Source organism: Coffea arabica, chromosome 9c (genome assembly GCF_036785885.1).
Source record: "Coffea arabica cultivar ET-39 chromosome 9c, Coffea Arabica ET-39 HiFi, whole genome shotgun sequence".
In the NCBI taxonomy this organism is placed as follows: Eukaryota; Viridiplantae; Streptophyta; class Magnoliopsida; order Gentianales; family Rubiaceae; genus Coffea; species Coffea arabica.
In genome coordinates, this window is record NC_092326.1 from 41,580,620 (window position 1) to 41,596,718 (window position 16,099).

At 37.4% G+C, this 16,099-nt stretch overlaps 1 protein-coding gene and 1 long non-coding RNA gene across 2 annotated transcripts; one reads left to right on the forward strand and one right to left on the reverse strand.

Moving 5' to 3' along the window:
* The first annotated feature begins 293 nt into the window (after positions 1 to 293).
* On the forward strand, positions 294 to 16,067 carry LOC140014455 (uncharacterized). Its single transcript, XM_072065334.1, has 16 exons — positions 294 to 814; positions 1,922 to 2,097; positions 2,749 to 2,902; positions 3,158 to 3,210; positions 3,579 to 3,722; positions 3,858 to 3,962; positions 4,045 to 4,170; positions 5,105 to 5,302; positions 5,641 to 5,747; positions 5,832 to 5,994; positions 6,177 to 6,242; positions 6,507 to 6,600; positions 7,424 to 7,536; positions 13,452 to 13,522; positions 14,505 to 14,658; positions 15,284 to 16,067. The coding sequence occupies exons 1-16, from the start codon at positions 505 to 507 to the stop codon at positions 15,719 to 15,721; spliced, it is 2,472 nt and encodes an 823-aa protein (XP_071921435.1). The 5' UTR covers positions 294 to 504; the 3' UTR covers positions 15,722 to 16,067.
* LOC140014457 (uncharacterized) lies at positions 11,003 to 12,125 on the reverse strand. The gene is made up of 2 exons (XR_011821218.1): positions 11,679 to 12,125; positions 11,003 to 11,315 (listed from the first exon to the last, which is right to left on the reverse strand). It is a non-coding gene; the product is annotated as an uncharacterized lncRNA (long non-coding RNA).
* Positions 16,068 to 16,099: the final 32 nt, after the last annotated feature.

Consider the following 16,099-nt stretch of genomic DNA (forward strand, 5'->3'; position numbering starts at 1 on the left):
TGTTCTGTTTTTTAATGCAACATAGCCTCAATAAGGGCATTTTCGGCATTAAGGGGGTTTTTGTTAAATGTTTGATCATTCAAAGGGCGAGACCGTTATTTGAATAAATTATAGGGACTGATTGGTAATATGGTCAAACCTCAGGGGAGGTAAATGCAATTAACCCATAAAGATATTGCACTTTAGAGGACCATATTGAAATTTAAAAATTAACCCATTGTGGATCCCTCAATCCAAATCCGGGTAAAGCTATAAAAGGTAATGTAGAAAAGAGAAATACGTAAAGATGACTAGACTAAAAAGACAAATACATGGGATAGCGACAGTCATCACAGGTAGCTGTAGCTCCCGATACATACAGCTAACTACTCTTTACTCTCCAGCGAATGCCTGCTCGCCATTCATTCATTGCCTTCTCATTTCTACTGTCATCTCCTGTCTTGTTACTGCAAATCTGGGTGATTAAATCCCCTTTTTTTTCGCTGTGAATTGCGAGGCACTGAAATGGCCTTCGCTTCTGCACTCCAGCCCATATTTTGCTCTGGCAATGATACCGCAAAACCCATCAAGGACAAGCTAAAAGCTGGTGGTTCTGGTGGAGGAGGTGCTGTTGGAAACGTTGCGGTGGTGGTGAAAAAGGATTTTGAGTTTCTGAGGAAGGGATTTAGTAAAGGTGTGGAATGGGCTAATACTACTCTTCACCTTCCCAAGATTGCAAAATCAATTGATGACTTCATCTGGCTCCGTCATGTTGAAGACCCACGTGTTGTTTCTCCACTCAGGACTCCTTCTTGGCCTCAGCCTTATTATCCAGGTCTAGTTTTCTTAATTCCATACTGGTAGAGTGGTAATTGATTAATTCTGTGTTTTTTGGTTTAGCAATTTTGTTACTTTTGTCAAGTTGAATTTTAGTTATTAAACTTTTTATCTTTTACCAATGATCATCATTAGCAAACTCTTTTTTTTTTTGTTTAAATTGATGATAATGAGATTGGCTAGGTAATTTATGAGAGCTTTTAATCTACATAAGCAGGTTCAAGTTTTAAGTTGTAACTTATCACAGTTCGCTCAGTGAAGTATTGAAAAGCATAAGAAATGTTAAATTTGACACTGAACCTTATGGTGTTAAAACTAACAATTAGCAGCATTATGGTTTTGAAGAATGTTCAGTTTGTTGAATTTTATATTCTAGCAACTGGGTTTTCAATCAAGATTTATCAATTAGAAGCATTACTAAAGGATGAGAATCAGTTTAGTCGTCAAACATTTCTTTCTAAGGTATGGGTTTTGCCCTAGAATCAAATGCCACCTGTGTGCTTGGGCTTGTTGAGAAACTCTACATATTTTTTATTTCTATTTAGGTGAGAGTTGTACATAGGCCATGTTTCAGGATAAAGTTGATTCTTGATGGGGGAAAATTGTCAACGATTGAATGAATTTTTCATTCGACGGGGAGCATTTGAAAGAAATTAAGAGTCCCACGATTCACTTTTACCTGAAGTTTTTGACAAATAGCACTTCCCAGTTTAGGTCAGCGGACATCATATGGGAATGGAATGGACAGTAAACAAGTGGGATATCTAATTTGAAGCAGTGGGAGTACTCAGATGGCGCTTGTGTCCAATCCTGTTTAAGGTGCACTACGTTGTGGCTGCTGCTTGTAACCTTGCAACAAGCCATCCAAATGATGGAGCAACAGTTTGTAAAACTTTAATCAGCTAGAAGATGGCTAATGCTCAATGTTACAACTAGCAATTGTTGACGTGTGTTAAGACCTTTGGCTGACTGACTTTAGCTAATGTTAACCTGCCCTTTCATGATAACATTGAAAGGATCGTGTGGTTGATATGCATGTGAAAGTTAATATTGCTGAACTTGTTTCTTAGTTAATTGACTTTGGGCATTTGATATATCCCGACAGAGCTTTCTGGAATTGATTTACTTGTTGCTGATCTTCAAGCACTGGAGGCATATATTCGCTATTTCTACTATCTATCCAAGTTATGGACGAAGCCATTGCCCGAGTCATATGATTCTCAAGAAGTAGCTGACTATTTTAGGTTGAGGCCTCATGTAGTTGCCCTCCGTCTTCTGGAGGTACTTTACATGTCCTATTGAATTGTTTAGTTTTGATTTTTTGCTCTGTCACAGTTGCAAGTATTCTGATTTCAACCTAATTGTTTTGTTGAGGATGCCTGATGTGTCTCAGATTTTGTATTGGTTGCTTCTGACAACCATATGTAGTTGCCATAATAATCTTGAAAAATCTTGCATTGGAGCTTAAAATAATTCATTTCTTGAACACTTGAATTGTCTTATTGTCTCCAGTTGGAGGACTCTTGACCTTAACTTTGAGATTACCCTGAAATAAGAATGCATGATCTCTTATTGCACTTTCCCATGTTTAAAATGGTGTGTATCTAATATTATACAACCTTTTGAAGGGAGAAGACAAATATATGGGTGCTCTATCACTTTCATAGTTGAAGCTGTCTAAATGCTGGAAATCAATGAAATGCAAATATTTTGACAACAGTCACTTAAGGACCTTGAATTCTTCAACTTTGTGAATGTTTCCTTGCAATCTGCTAGCATTTTGAGTTTCGTGATGGATGTTGAATGGTTTATCTTTCAGCATGAGAATCCCTGTTGAAAGATTTTCGAGCTGATCACTAAGGGTTTCATTATAATTGTACTACAAGCTATTTTGTTGAACTTCTTCCTCATCGCGTTGATATCTTATTTAAGGTGTTTGCTGCCTTTTCTTCTGCTGCAATAAGAATGCGAATCTCAGGGATCGGTTCTTCCAAAAGCAATGTTGCTGATAAGGATATATCCCAGTACAGTTTTGGAATATTGTTAAAGGAAACAATGCTAAATTTGGGCCCTACATTTATAAAAAGTAAGCATACCATTTACTCTGAGCCCACAAATTTGTTAATATACGCTTTGTTTTTTCTTTTTGATTTATGTGTTGACAACATAACTAAAAGATAAGCAAAGGTCAAAGGGCAACATAATCACAAGTTTATGTGTATAGCTGCTTTCTTTTGTTTACTAGCATTCTTCTACAGAATCGTAAGTTTTGTAAATTTGTGTAAATAATTTAGTTGAGAGATGCAGAGCTCTTTACTTTATTCATTTGCTTGTTTTGCAGTTGGTCAGTCCCTGTCCACAAGACCGGATATCATTGGGACTGAGATCTCCAAGGTTTCATGTTATTCTTTAAATTATAGAATCCATTTGTTAGAACCTATTTGAAATTCTCATATTTGATTTGTGTCTTCGTGTATGATTTGTTCTGAGGGCAGAAGTTTGAATGATATTTATATGAAGCACTCATATAAAACAGGATGCATAGCCTCCATGGTGGCAGGCTGTCATTCATTGAGTGTGTTTGGATAGAAGATTATCTAGAAAAATTCTTTGGAATAACACTAGCACTTATTGTGATGTGATGTATGTGAGATAAAAAGACAGTTGGAAAAGTAAAAACATAATTGAAAAATGTCAATGTTTTGAAGATTTTATGAGCGTCTGTTTCATGTTTGACTTTTGGGTCGAAATCATGATTGCAGGCTTTGTCTGAGCTGCACGAGAATATCCCCTCTTTTCCCAAGGTTGTTGCTTTCAAGATCATTGAAGAAGAACTGGGTTCTCCTGTGGGAAAATTCTTTAGCTATATTTCAGAGGAACCAATTGCTGCAGCTTCATTTGGTCAGGTAGTTCATTTACTTATGAAAGTGATTGTTTTTAGTACTATCTGGAAATAGTAATTGGACATAGGCTTTCCTCTATTCTTATTCTTTGTCATTTTGTGTGTTTTTCTCATGTATTGGGTTTGACTTCCATTTTAGGTCTATAGAGCTAGGACTGTTGATGGTTTTGATGTTGCTGTGAAAGTCCAGCGCCCTAACCTACATCATGTGGTTGTTCGAGATATTTACATTCTTCGCCTCGGGGTTAGTTTAAATTCTGTTTGTGGAAAATACTTTATGAACTCAAGCAGTTTTGCCTAAATAATTTTTTAGACAATTGTCTCAGCTGGGGCTATTGAAAGAAATAGCAAAAAGGAAGAGTGACCCCAGGCTTTATGCTGATGAACTGGGAAAAGGCTTAGTTGGGGAGTTAGATTACACCTTGGAGGCTGCCAATGCAGAGAAATTTATGGTACAAATTTTCTTCTATGCTTATAAGCATTTTCTCCTTGCAGGATTCTTTTACAATGACTGTATACACTGTCCCAGTTGGATGCATGACACGTGCAAAATTTGGGTTTCAAATTTAAATTTAGATTATGTGTTATGCATCCAATGGTGAAAGTGTATATACTGTTAGTGTATAGAAGATTAATTCAAAGAAAAAAAAAAGGAAGCTTAGACTTAGTTGATGGCTATTTAGTCAGCTGAAGTGTTTGGAATTTTCTCTGCACATTAGGCAATGCTTTAATTACTGTAATTGGCTAACAAATGATTTTCGCTTAAATCATTTTATGACCTTTTATCAACATATTGAAATTTGAAAATCTCCAAATTTGCTGCCACCATATTGTTCCAGAAACAGACTTGTGGCTGGCAGTCCCTTTTTACTTGTGAATGTCAAACTGACGGTGCAGGGATCATGATGAGATTAGCCTGGAAGTTGGCAGGTAGTATACTGCTGTTGCCAGACATCACTTCCTCTTTTGTGCTGTGGCACAATTATCCCTTCCTTCATCTCTATATATTTGTTTGGAACCAAGTAAACTTCTGTGAATCAGTCTTCATATTTTATCACTTCTTTTGGATACTCCTTTAAATATCATGATGGGTTGTGGAATTATGCAAAATTTGTTGAATAGAGTGGCCATTGCTCTCGTTGAATAGAGTGGCCATTACAGTTCGAACTTAGCCTGACATCTAAATCTTGTCAAAAGAAAGTAAAAAGAGATAATGTCTGCCTCATGCTGGCAAAATAGTGTTGTATGAAACAAATTGACATACTTGAAGAAAGAAAAATCATGTGTTTTTCTTGTTTCTTTGTGTGATGAGTCATTTGAAGAATCTGCTTTTTACCTACCAAAGGTTCAAAATCTTACAATCTAATTCCTTCTTGGTTACTGCAGGAAGCACATTCTCGGTATCCTTTTATATGTGTTCCAAAAATTTTCCGACATCTTAGCCGGAAAAAGATTCTGACCATGGAATGGATGGTTGGTGATAATCCACGCGATTTACTTTTCCTCTCTACCGAATCACTTGACCAGCACCCTGGATTAACAGAGAGGCGGCAAAATGAAGCAAAAAGACGTCTTCTTGACTTGGTATGCAATCTGCATTCTGGCTTGTATGCGTCAATGGATTATGAGTTATGTATTTGGCAGTCCACAAATTAATCATTCATTCTCAAAGCTGCTTGATCTTACACAACATAGCAAGAATAAAACTTACGTGTGTATACTAGAATTTATATATATCTGCTAGAGAATTAGGTATTGTAGAGGTAATCCAACCTTTTGCTGTTGAGCTTGTGATGACCTGTAATGGGAGAAAGGCGCAAACACTGTCGCTTTCTTGTGTTGGCCATATGCACTATTGTTAATGAAATATCTTGTTCTTAATACTGTGTTTATCATAGATTTTTGTGCTTTACCTATTTTAGGTTAATAAAGGAGTGGAAGCATCACTAATTCAACTCCTTGAGACTGGGTTATTGCATGCTGACCCCCACCCGGGCAACTTGCGCTACACATCATCTGGGCAAATTGGGTATGATTAATTGGCTATCTTGTTACTTAATTGAAGGAAGATCTGATTTACATATGGTTCTTCTTTGCTTCTGTTTTATGTTAGGTTTCTTGATTTTGGGTTGCTTTGCCAGATGGAAAAGAAACATCAATTTGCCATGCTTGCATCCATAGTGCATATAGTTTATGGAGATTGGGCATCTCTTGTGCAGGCACTAATTCAAATGGATGTTGTACGGCCAGGAACTAATGTTCTGCGTGTTACCATGGTAATATATGGTGTACAATAAGCAATAGCTGATCCATTTATTTTCTCTTATTCATGCTTTACATGAAATCCTTTAAATCATTTTCCAATGAATTGGGCTTTATTTTCATCTTGTCCTTTTCTGCTTATTGCTCAAGTAATTTTCGTATGTGGATCTACTTTTTTGGTGGAAAAATGATTCAGGACTTGGAAGATGCCTTGGGAGAGGTAGAACTTAACCGTGGAATCCCCAACGTCAAGTTTAGTCGGGTGAGAACTGTAATATGGTGACTTATTCTTGGGGTGACCAAAATTTGACAAAAGATTTCTGAACATGTTGAGTTTGTAACAGCACACTCTCAGTTTCTTTTGCAAACATATCCTTAGGAAGGATGAAGCTCTATCACTCTCTCTTACCCCTTTGAAACTTTATTTTTAGAATATAATAGACATTTGAAAAATGGAATCTAAATCTTGGTTGTTCTCTTCCATTTCTTCCATAACTGGTTGCTGACATTGACATTTGTGATCTAGGTTCTTGGTAAAATATGGTCTGTGGCACTGAAGTATCATTTTCGCATGCCACCATACTACACTCTGCTTCTGCGGTCTTTGGCTTCACTGGAAGGTAGACTACCATGTCATGTTTCTTTCGTCAACCCTTTGACTTTAGCAATGTCAACTTTACGGAATTCTGCTAACTTTTCCTTTAAAAACAATGACCTGTTGGAAAGCTTAATCTGAGGCTATTATGTAGAGTAATGTGCATGGTGTTTTATTATCCATCTGTCTCTTTATCTGTTTTTATTATTGCCCCTTTCACACATTCTCAATACAGCTTCACTTTTCAAAAAACTAGGACTAAGGGCCCTGCTTAACCAGTGCCACAAGGTTACTCATCAGACAAATTCTATCTGGAAATACCTGGTATAAAATTTTTGTTGGCCAAAATGTCGAAAAGGTTGGTACTATATTTTCTGGTAGATTGCCCATGGTATTGTAACACAGAACCAGAGTTATGTATCAAGTGGTTGGTTCTTTTCCTTATGGCCTTCATTTTTTGGGGTTGTGGAGTGTATTCAAAAAATGGATACTAGATAAGTGTCAGGAAGTCTCTGTCTAGGCACACATGACCTGGTTTGATTTGCTAGTAAATGAAATGACTGCTAGTGGTAGAATTGTCGATAAAGCATAGTTGGCCTCAAATGAACACATCCTTCTTTTTGTTTGCTGGATTTTAGATTCTTAAGTGCAAAGAAGTATTTCGATAGGATTGTTTTTCTATCTTTCTTTGCATATATACTTGTTATGGTTGTGATTTCAATTCTCATGTTTGTCATCCATAAACTGGAACTGCATTTGACAGCTTTCTACAAGCTGCTAATACTATATTATGAAAATTGCCTCTTTTTGAAACATGTATTTACCTTCCTTTTGGTCATATATTGCAGGATTGGCAGTTGCTGCAGATCCAAATTTTAAAACATTTGAGGCTGCATATCCCTATGTTGTCCGTAAACTTCTCACTGATAATTCAGCTTCCTCGGGGAGAATTCTGCACTCGGTACATATATAAATTATAACACTGCCATCATTGTACTGGGTTTTCTGGTTGCACAAAATTGTCTTTCAAATATCTGCAGCTTATATTTATCATGTTTAAGCCCATTATCTGAGAGTTAGTTGTCGTGGAAAGTGAATTAAGGGGATGTCTTTGCTACTTGTGAATTCAGAGTGGGGGTTAAATGTACTTGCTACCTGCACTTCTTTTGTTATATAGATCTTCTAGTTAATTTGAACTGCAGCAAGTTTCCTTTAAATAAAACTTCCATTCTATCCTGCTTTATATCTTAGAGTTGGAAACTTCACTTATCGATGCACAATCATCCTCTGGAACCACTAGAAATTAGTGATATGTGACTGTAACTTTATCTGATGAACAGCCTGAAAAACGCACAGAGATCCCTGAAAACCTGGTTTTGCTACATCCTTGACCCTCGAACTTTCAGCTCTTTCGTAGCCCATGATATACCTATTCGGTCATGTAAACTAAGAAAAATGGAGAGAAAAAATACTTTTCTTCTATTTCACTTTGGACTACACAATATACAAATATATATATACACAAGTGGATACTATAATCATATGATACTATAATCATACTATTACCTAATTAATATATGATACTATAATCATATGATACCTAATTAATATATAATACTATAATCAAATCTTTCCTAATATTTATATTATCAAATCTTTCCATAATATCAGATCACATATCTTCAACACTCCCCCTCAAGCTGGTGAATATAGATCTTCCATTCCCAGCTTGACAACACTTTCATGAAACATGTTGCTACACAGTCCCTTTGTCATCACATCTGCAAGTTGAAGTCCTGTCGGAACATATGGAGTACAAATCAGTCCACTTTCTAGCTTATCTTTAATAAAGTGCCTGTCTATCTCTATGTGCTTCGTCCGATCATGTTGCACTGGGTTGTGAGCTATACTTATAGCAGATTTGTTATCACAGTATAGCTTCATCGGTTTGCTCCATTGAATCCTCAAGTCTTCTAGGATAATTTTAACCCACAATAATTCACATACCCCTGCTGCCATAGCCCTGAACTCTGCTTCAGCACTTGACCTTGCTACCACACTTTGTTTCTTGCTTCTCCAGGATATTAAGTTTCCTCCAAGAAATGTACAATATCCTGAAGTTGATCGCCTGTCAACTGGAGACCCTGCAAAGTCTGCATCTGTGTAAACTGCCAGATCAATTTCAGGACCCTTTTTGAATAAAATTTCCTTCCCTGGATGTGCCTTTAAGTAATGAAGCACTCGATAAACTGCTTGTAGATGAACTGCTCTAGGATCATGCATAAATTGACTAATAACACTGACTGAGTAAGCTATATCTGGCCTAGTATGTGCGAGATAAATGAGTTTCCCAACAAGTCTTTGGTACATCTCTCTGTCCACAGCTGTATCTCCATGAGTCTCACTTAATTTGTGATTCTGCTCAATGGGAGTTCCAACTGGTTTGCTTGCTGTCATGCCTGTTTCCTTGAGCAGGTCCATAACATACTTCTGTTGAGAAATAAAAATTCCCTGCCTTGATCGAGCCACTTCAATTCCCAGAAAATATTTCAATTTTCCTAAATCCTTTATTTCAAATTCCTTGGCTAGGCACCACTTCAAAGTTTTCTTCTCTACTTCATCGTTTCCTGTCACTATAATGTCATCTACGTATACAATCAAAACAGTAACTCCCCCCAAGGCTGAATGCTTGATGAACAGGGTATGATCTCCTTGACTTTGCTTGTAACCATTAGCTATCATTACCTTGGCAAATCGTCCAAACCAAGCACGTGGGGATTGTTTCAGCCCATATAATGCCTTTTTTAACCGACAAACCTTGTTCTTGTCAACCCCACTGAATCCCGGTGGAATGCTTATATAAATCTCCTCTTCTAACTCTCCATGAAGAAAAGCATTCTTCACATCGTATTGCTGTAATTCCCAATCAAAATTAACAGCCAAGGATAGCAGAATTCTCACTGTATTCATCTTTGCTACTGGAGCAAATGTTTCCCGATAATCTACTCCATATGTCTGTGTGTATCCTTTCGCGACTAACCTTGCCTTGTAGCGTTCTAGGGACCCATCTGCTTTAAACTTTACTGCATATACCCATTTACAGCCCACTACTTTCTTGTTCTTTGGTAAATCAACTAATTCCCAGGTCCCATTCTTCTCTAATGCATCCATTTCTACTTCCATAGCAAGTCTCCATTCTTTCTTTGATAATGTTTCAGACAATGAGCTAGGAATAGAGACTGCATTTAAGGTGGAAAGGAAGCTTTGATGGCTCGGGGAAAACTTCTCAAAAGACACAAAGTGAGACAATGGATATAGGGGTCTTTTGGTGCATTCTCGGGGTTTTTTCCTTACAGCAATAGGTAGATGTAGGTCCTGGTCAAGGCTAAGAGGCTCAGGACAAGGTGATTTAGAGCTGGAAGAATGGTCGGTCGGTGGTGTAGAATTCAAATTTGATTCACTCATTGTTACCTCATTCCCGGAGCTTGGTTTAGAGGATTGTTCTTGCCTTGTAACCACGATGGGATCTCCTTTTCTTGTATACACTTGGTCAAACCGGAACCAGTCATAGATTTTACGGTCTTCCTTTTTTTCATCTACCACATCAGATTGAAGAATTGACTCTTGGAATTCAAATTTGGATGACTCAGATGTGGTCAACTCTAAGGAGGGAAATTTTAACTCCTTATCTTCAAGTGTATCTAACTCCCCCTGAAAATAAGGAGTGATAAAATAGGGCTTATTTTCAACAAATGTAACATCTGCCGAGACATAGAGTTTTCTAGTAGGTGGATGATAACATTTGTAACCCTTTTGAGTAGATGAGTACCCCACGAAGACACACTTAAGAGCACGAGGATCTAACTTCTCACGGTTATGACTATGGACATGAACAAAGGAAGTACATCCAAAAACTCGAGGAGTGAGATTAAAGGAAGATCGAATATCGGGGTAAAATTTGGATAGGTTCTCTAGTGGACTTTGAAACCCCAAAACCTTGGAAGGAATTCTATTTATGACATAAGCTGATGTGAGTACAGCTTCTCCCCAATATGCTTTTGGCACACTTTGTTCAAACAGTAAGGCTCTAGTGCACTCAAGAAGATGTCGGTTTTTCCGTTCTGCCACTCCATTTTGTTGTGGAGTGGCAATACAGGATGATTCATGTATGATTCCTTCTTTTTGGAAAAACTGACTCAAGGTTTGATTGAAATAATCACGAGCATTATCTGAACGAAAGTGTTTTATCTTGGTGCCAAATTGATTTTGAATCATTGCATGAAAAACAGGGAAAATATAACTCAAATCAGACTTATTTTTGAGTAAATAGATCCAAGAGACTCTTGTGCAGTCATCGATAAATGTGACAAACCACTTAGACCCTGAGATGTTTGGAATAGTTGATGGCCCCCAAATATCATTATGGATTAAAAAGAAAGGAGAAGACGATCGTTTATTACTGATAGGAAATGGGACACGAGTGTGTTTAGCATACTCGCAGATATCACAATGAAAAGACTGAACATCAAATCCCTTGAACAAGGAAGGAAACATTATTTTTAATGCAGAAAAAGACACATGACCTAGACGTCTATGATGTAACCAGATGACATCTTTATTGGAGGGTGAAGACAATGTGGACAGGGCAGATTTACTAAATTCTGGTTGACTTGATGTATCCAAGTAATAGAGTCCATCATGCTCCTTAGCTAGTCCAATCCTCTTCCCCGAGCCCCGGTCCTGAAAGTCACAACAGGATTCATCAGGATTCATCAAATATAACAAAGCCAGCTAGATCCTTGGCAAGTTTTTTTACAGAAACCAAATTTGTAGATAATCGAGGAACATGAAGAACATTTTTAAGAATCAAATTTGGAGTAACTTGGACATCTCCGATACCTGCCACAGTGGTTGTAGTACCATCTGCAACAACAATCTTTCTATTGCTAGGACATGGATTATAGGTTTTGAATTTATTTGAAGTATGAGTCATATGGTCCGTAGCACCAGAGTCAAGAATCCAGACATTCCTAAGCTCATTGCCTAAAACACTAAATGTAAAAGAGACTAGAGCCTTACCTGAAAGAGTCAATGAACACATACCCGGATTCCTTGATTGAGAATTGTTAGTTGCTGGTTTGTCAACTGTCTCTAACATACTTTTAAGCTTCTCAATTTCCTCCATACTAAACCCTCCAATCACTTGAGTTGGATCTTGAACCGACATATGAGCCTGCCTTTGCTGGCCACCTTTTTGTCCCCATTCACGAGTGGGTGGTTTCCCATGTAGTTTCCAGCATTGATCTATGGTGTGTCGTGGTTTCTTGCAGTATGTGCACCACAACTCCTCGCGATTCTTTTGCCCACTTGTTTGATTGGTCTTGTCCGCAGCAACCTTGTTCAGTACCAACCGCTGAGATTTGGAACTTAAAAGGGCTGAATTTTCTATTGAAGGTAGCTCTAACATAATACCCCTGCGACTTTCTTCTCCACGTACTTGGGATATTGCTTCTGTTAAAGAAGGAAACTCTGGCCTGCCCAGAATTTGAATTCGTATAAGATCGAATTTAGAGTTTAGGCCAGCCAAAAAATCATAAACTCGATCCCTTTCTATGAACTTCTTGATAAACACTGCACATTTGCTACAGTTCAAATCAAGTGCCCTGTAATAATCCAGTTCCTGCCACTGGTTTTGCAGAAAATTGGCATACTCCGTCACTGTTTTTGTCCCTTGTTTTGCTCCAGTTGTCTTTGTCTTGATGTCATAGATAAGAGCTGCATCATTAACCTTGGAATATGTCTGATGAAGGGCATCCCAAATTGCCTTTGCTGTAGGAAGAAACATACATGTATCGCTGATTTCAGGAATCATGGAATTCCATAACCAAGACATGATCATTGAATCCTCTTGTTCCCATGCTTCAAACCCCGCCGTTTCACTATCCGGTGCTATTTCCAATAGATGACTCAACTTTCCTTTTCCTTTCAGGAATGTTCGAACCAATTGAGACCACTTCAAATAATTTTTTCCATTTAGTCTATATGCTGCCTGGATGTTTTGAAGCTCTGTTGTGTTCCGTGTACTTTGTTCTTCTTCCATAGTTGAAGACAATTGCCGCGTTGAGGATGTAGCATCCGCCATGATTGAATAGGAGGGGGGGAAAAAATGTATAGTAACAGGAACAGCAATGAAGGCTGGAGAGAATAAGAAAGGAACCAGCAATTAAGGCTGGAATTGACAAGAAGCAAAGGTGGTATTTTTCCCAGAACCCTAGAGGGGCTCTGATACCATGTAAACTAAGAAAAATGGAGAGAAAAAATACTTTTCTTCTATTTCACTTTGGACTACACAATATACAAATATATATATATACACAAGTGGATACTATAATCATATGATACTATAATCATACTATTACCTAATTAATATATGATACTATAATCATATGATACCTAATTAATATATGATACTATAATCAAATCTTTCCTAATATTTATATTATCAAATCTTTCCATAATATCAGATCACATATCTTCAACAGGTCAAATGTTCCCTTGTCTGCATTTAGGACTAACCTAGATCAAGATATAAAGTTAATTTCTGCAGTTGAACTTCACAAGTCATATTACTCAGTTTACTCTAATTTTGGGCCTATACTTGTTTCATTAAAATCAGCTGAAGTGATTGTGTGTGTGTTTTTGTAAATCTAAAAGCTATATCCATTCAATTGTTTCATTGTGTATGTTAGGTAGTAATCTTCCACCCTCCCTCCTTCTCGGATTTTATGTGAACTACCAGCTGGACATCAAGATACTACTACTAATTTTGGTAGATCTGTCTTGATTTTTTTTTTTTAATTTTGTGTCCCTTGATAGGTTGTGTTCAACAGAAAAAAGGAATTTCAATGGAAAAAGCTTGCTCTTTTCTTAAGAGTTGGAGCTGCAAGGTATACTGACTAGTGTCTTTCTTTGATTCATTAACAGTGGAGCAAACTTTCTCTATATGGTTCAAGCTTCTATTATTTAAATCTGCACATTTTGCATGATACATTCTCTGACTTTGCTTTTTGGCCTCTTGGTCTCTCCAGTTTTTCTTCTTACATATTGCTGATTCATAAGCCATTCTTATCAAATGCAATATTTCAATTCAAAATTTTTTTTTTGAAATGTGCTTCTCTGTCATGTTTTCAAAGATTCAACAAAAATATCTCTCTCTTATTGGCTATTAGTATAGATAGAAGACATTGCAGTAATTGCTTTTGCTTACTATGATACACAAGAGACCCGTCTTGTTTATGAAATTTTATTGATTCACTAGTCAATTTTGTAAAGTTCTCTTTAATATTACGACTCCTATCCTCTCTAAAGTGTTTAGAAGGTTCATCTGGAACTACAATTAGTCTTTTGTGCTGAATTAGCATTAGAGTGTTTATGTCAGAATATATGAAATCTGATAAGCTTGAACGAGGACACCATATTTTATTAACAAATGGTCATGTTTTTATAATTATGATGAACCTTAAGGAAGGTAGCTGTCAGTTGTCCAAACAACTAATATTACCCAACTCAGGAAACTTCCAATTGACAGATGGTAAGCATTAGCCCAGTCCTTTCTGATCATGACATCTGTTTCCATTCTCATCTGTCATTCTGGTGCAACGCATTGGGTTTGAAGTACCCATCAACCCAAAATTAATCAGTTATCTAGCAGAGAGATTTTGATTCCTGAAGAACCACTCTACAGCAGTCCTTTTCTGCCTCCAAGTCCTGAGATTGAAAAGGACACGGTTCCAAAATTGGCGGTCTGATAATTGACTTTTAGGTCTTTGCCTTCTTTGATATTTATGGGGATGTCTTATCTATATGTTATTGCCTTCTTTTCATCACTTTTTTGGTGGATTTGAAATCAAGTTTCTTGCCTCTGTCCAGAAAAGGATTGCATCTGGTGGCGGCATCAAAGTCTGAAACATCTTGTGACCCTTCTTCAATTGGAGTCTCTGGTGAACTTGATGTAGCAAACCTGATTTTGAGACTCTTACCTTCAAAGGATGGCTATGTGCTTAGAAGACTCCTAATGACTGCAGTAAGTATTGTTCAGCTTCAAGCTGCTTCTTCATAAATATCTCCTCAATGTTTGCATTGTCATTGGCTGGTTAAATATGACTCTTATCTTCATGGTAATCTCGTGAAGGCAATTAAAGATGCGTTAAGTCGGGTAGAAGGATGAGCATAATCCATTTCCATTGTAGTTCTTGATTTTTTATCTCATTTTGGTTTACACCAATTTATTCTGTTCAAACTTCTATAATTCTTGAACTAATCAAATGATATGAAAATCAGCTATTTTTCCAGCTAAGTTCAAGTTTGTTAGTTTGAAACATATTTGTTACTTGGGATAGAGTGAAAGGAGTGCAGTAACTTGTTTGAGGTAGAAGATTCTGACTCGTTGGTTTTCTTTGGTCAACCAACTGTAATTGTTGAATCAAAAGGTGTTTGCTGTAATAAAAATAAACGCACGAAACTCTCTTGAACAACATTGCTGACTGTCGAACAATTTGATGGCAGATGCAAGTATGAAGTTTTAACTTGGGTTTGTTACTGGGGAATAATAGTTGTCATATTCTGAGCTAGCCTTCCCTTTTGTGTGACCTTGTCGTTTATGCCATCTGACCTTTAACTTGAGCATGATTCTGCATTTCAACACACAGAATGGAACTTCATTAGTCAGAGCTATGGTGTCAAAGGAGGCAAATTCCATGCGTCAGCAATTTTGTAGAGTCATCGCAGATATACTTTATCAGTGGATAAGCAGGGTTTTAGGGAATGGTGTTCAGGTTGTACAATTTAGTCCCCAAGTGCAGTTGGGTAGAGGCGCTAGCAACATTGAGATAGATTCATCTTCTAGAATAACACCAATGATTGATTATCAGTCCCTTTTAAGAGATCGACGGATAAAAATTATTTTGTTCAAGATACTAGATTCTGCAAGGAAGGATCCAATATTGATGCTTAGGTTCTACTGGACTTCATTTATTATGTTGGTCACAGCATCTGCAATGGCATGTCATCGGGTGTTGGTTACCCTCTTTGAAGCCAGTTTGGCTCATATATCTCTTGCCCCTAAGAGAATTGCTGTCGGCGTATGATTTTCCAATGGCCTCAAGGGGTCCTGACATCGATCGAGGTAATTTTTCAGATGAGGGTGGAGTTGGATGGAAGCGGTTCTGTTGGAGATGGTTCATCTTTGAGGAGCTAACACGAGTTAAAGTGGTACTGTATACTTGTTATTACACCTGGGCACCTGCATAACCTATGAATGGAGGCGATCGAGCTGCTTACACTTCAGTTGTATTTGAGAGTTATATGACGTGTGTTTGTATGGGTGTCTGCAGTTTGTCAGGCAACAGAGGCCGACTGTATATTCTGTATAGTTTCAGGAGCTTTAACAGTGTAAAAGAATGAGAAATCAGCACATTGGTTTAGAGTGCTTAATTGTTCTTGCATTTACCATTTTCTATTTCCTC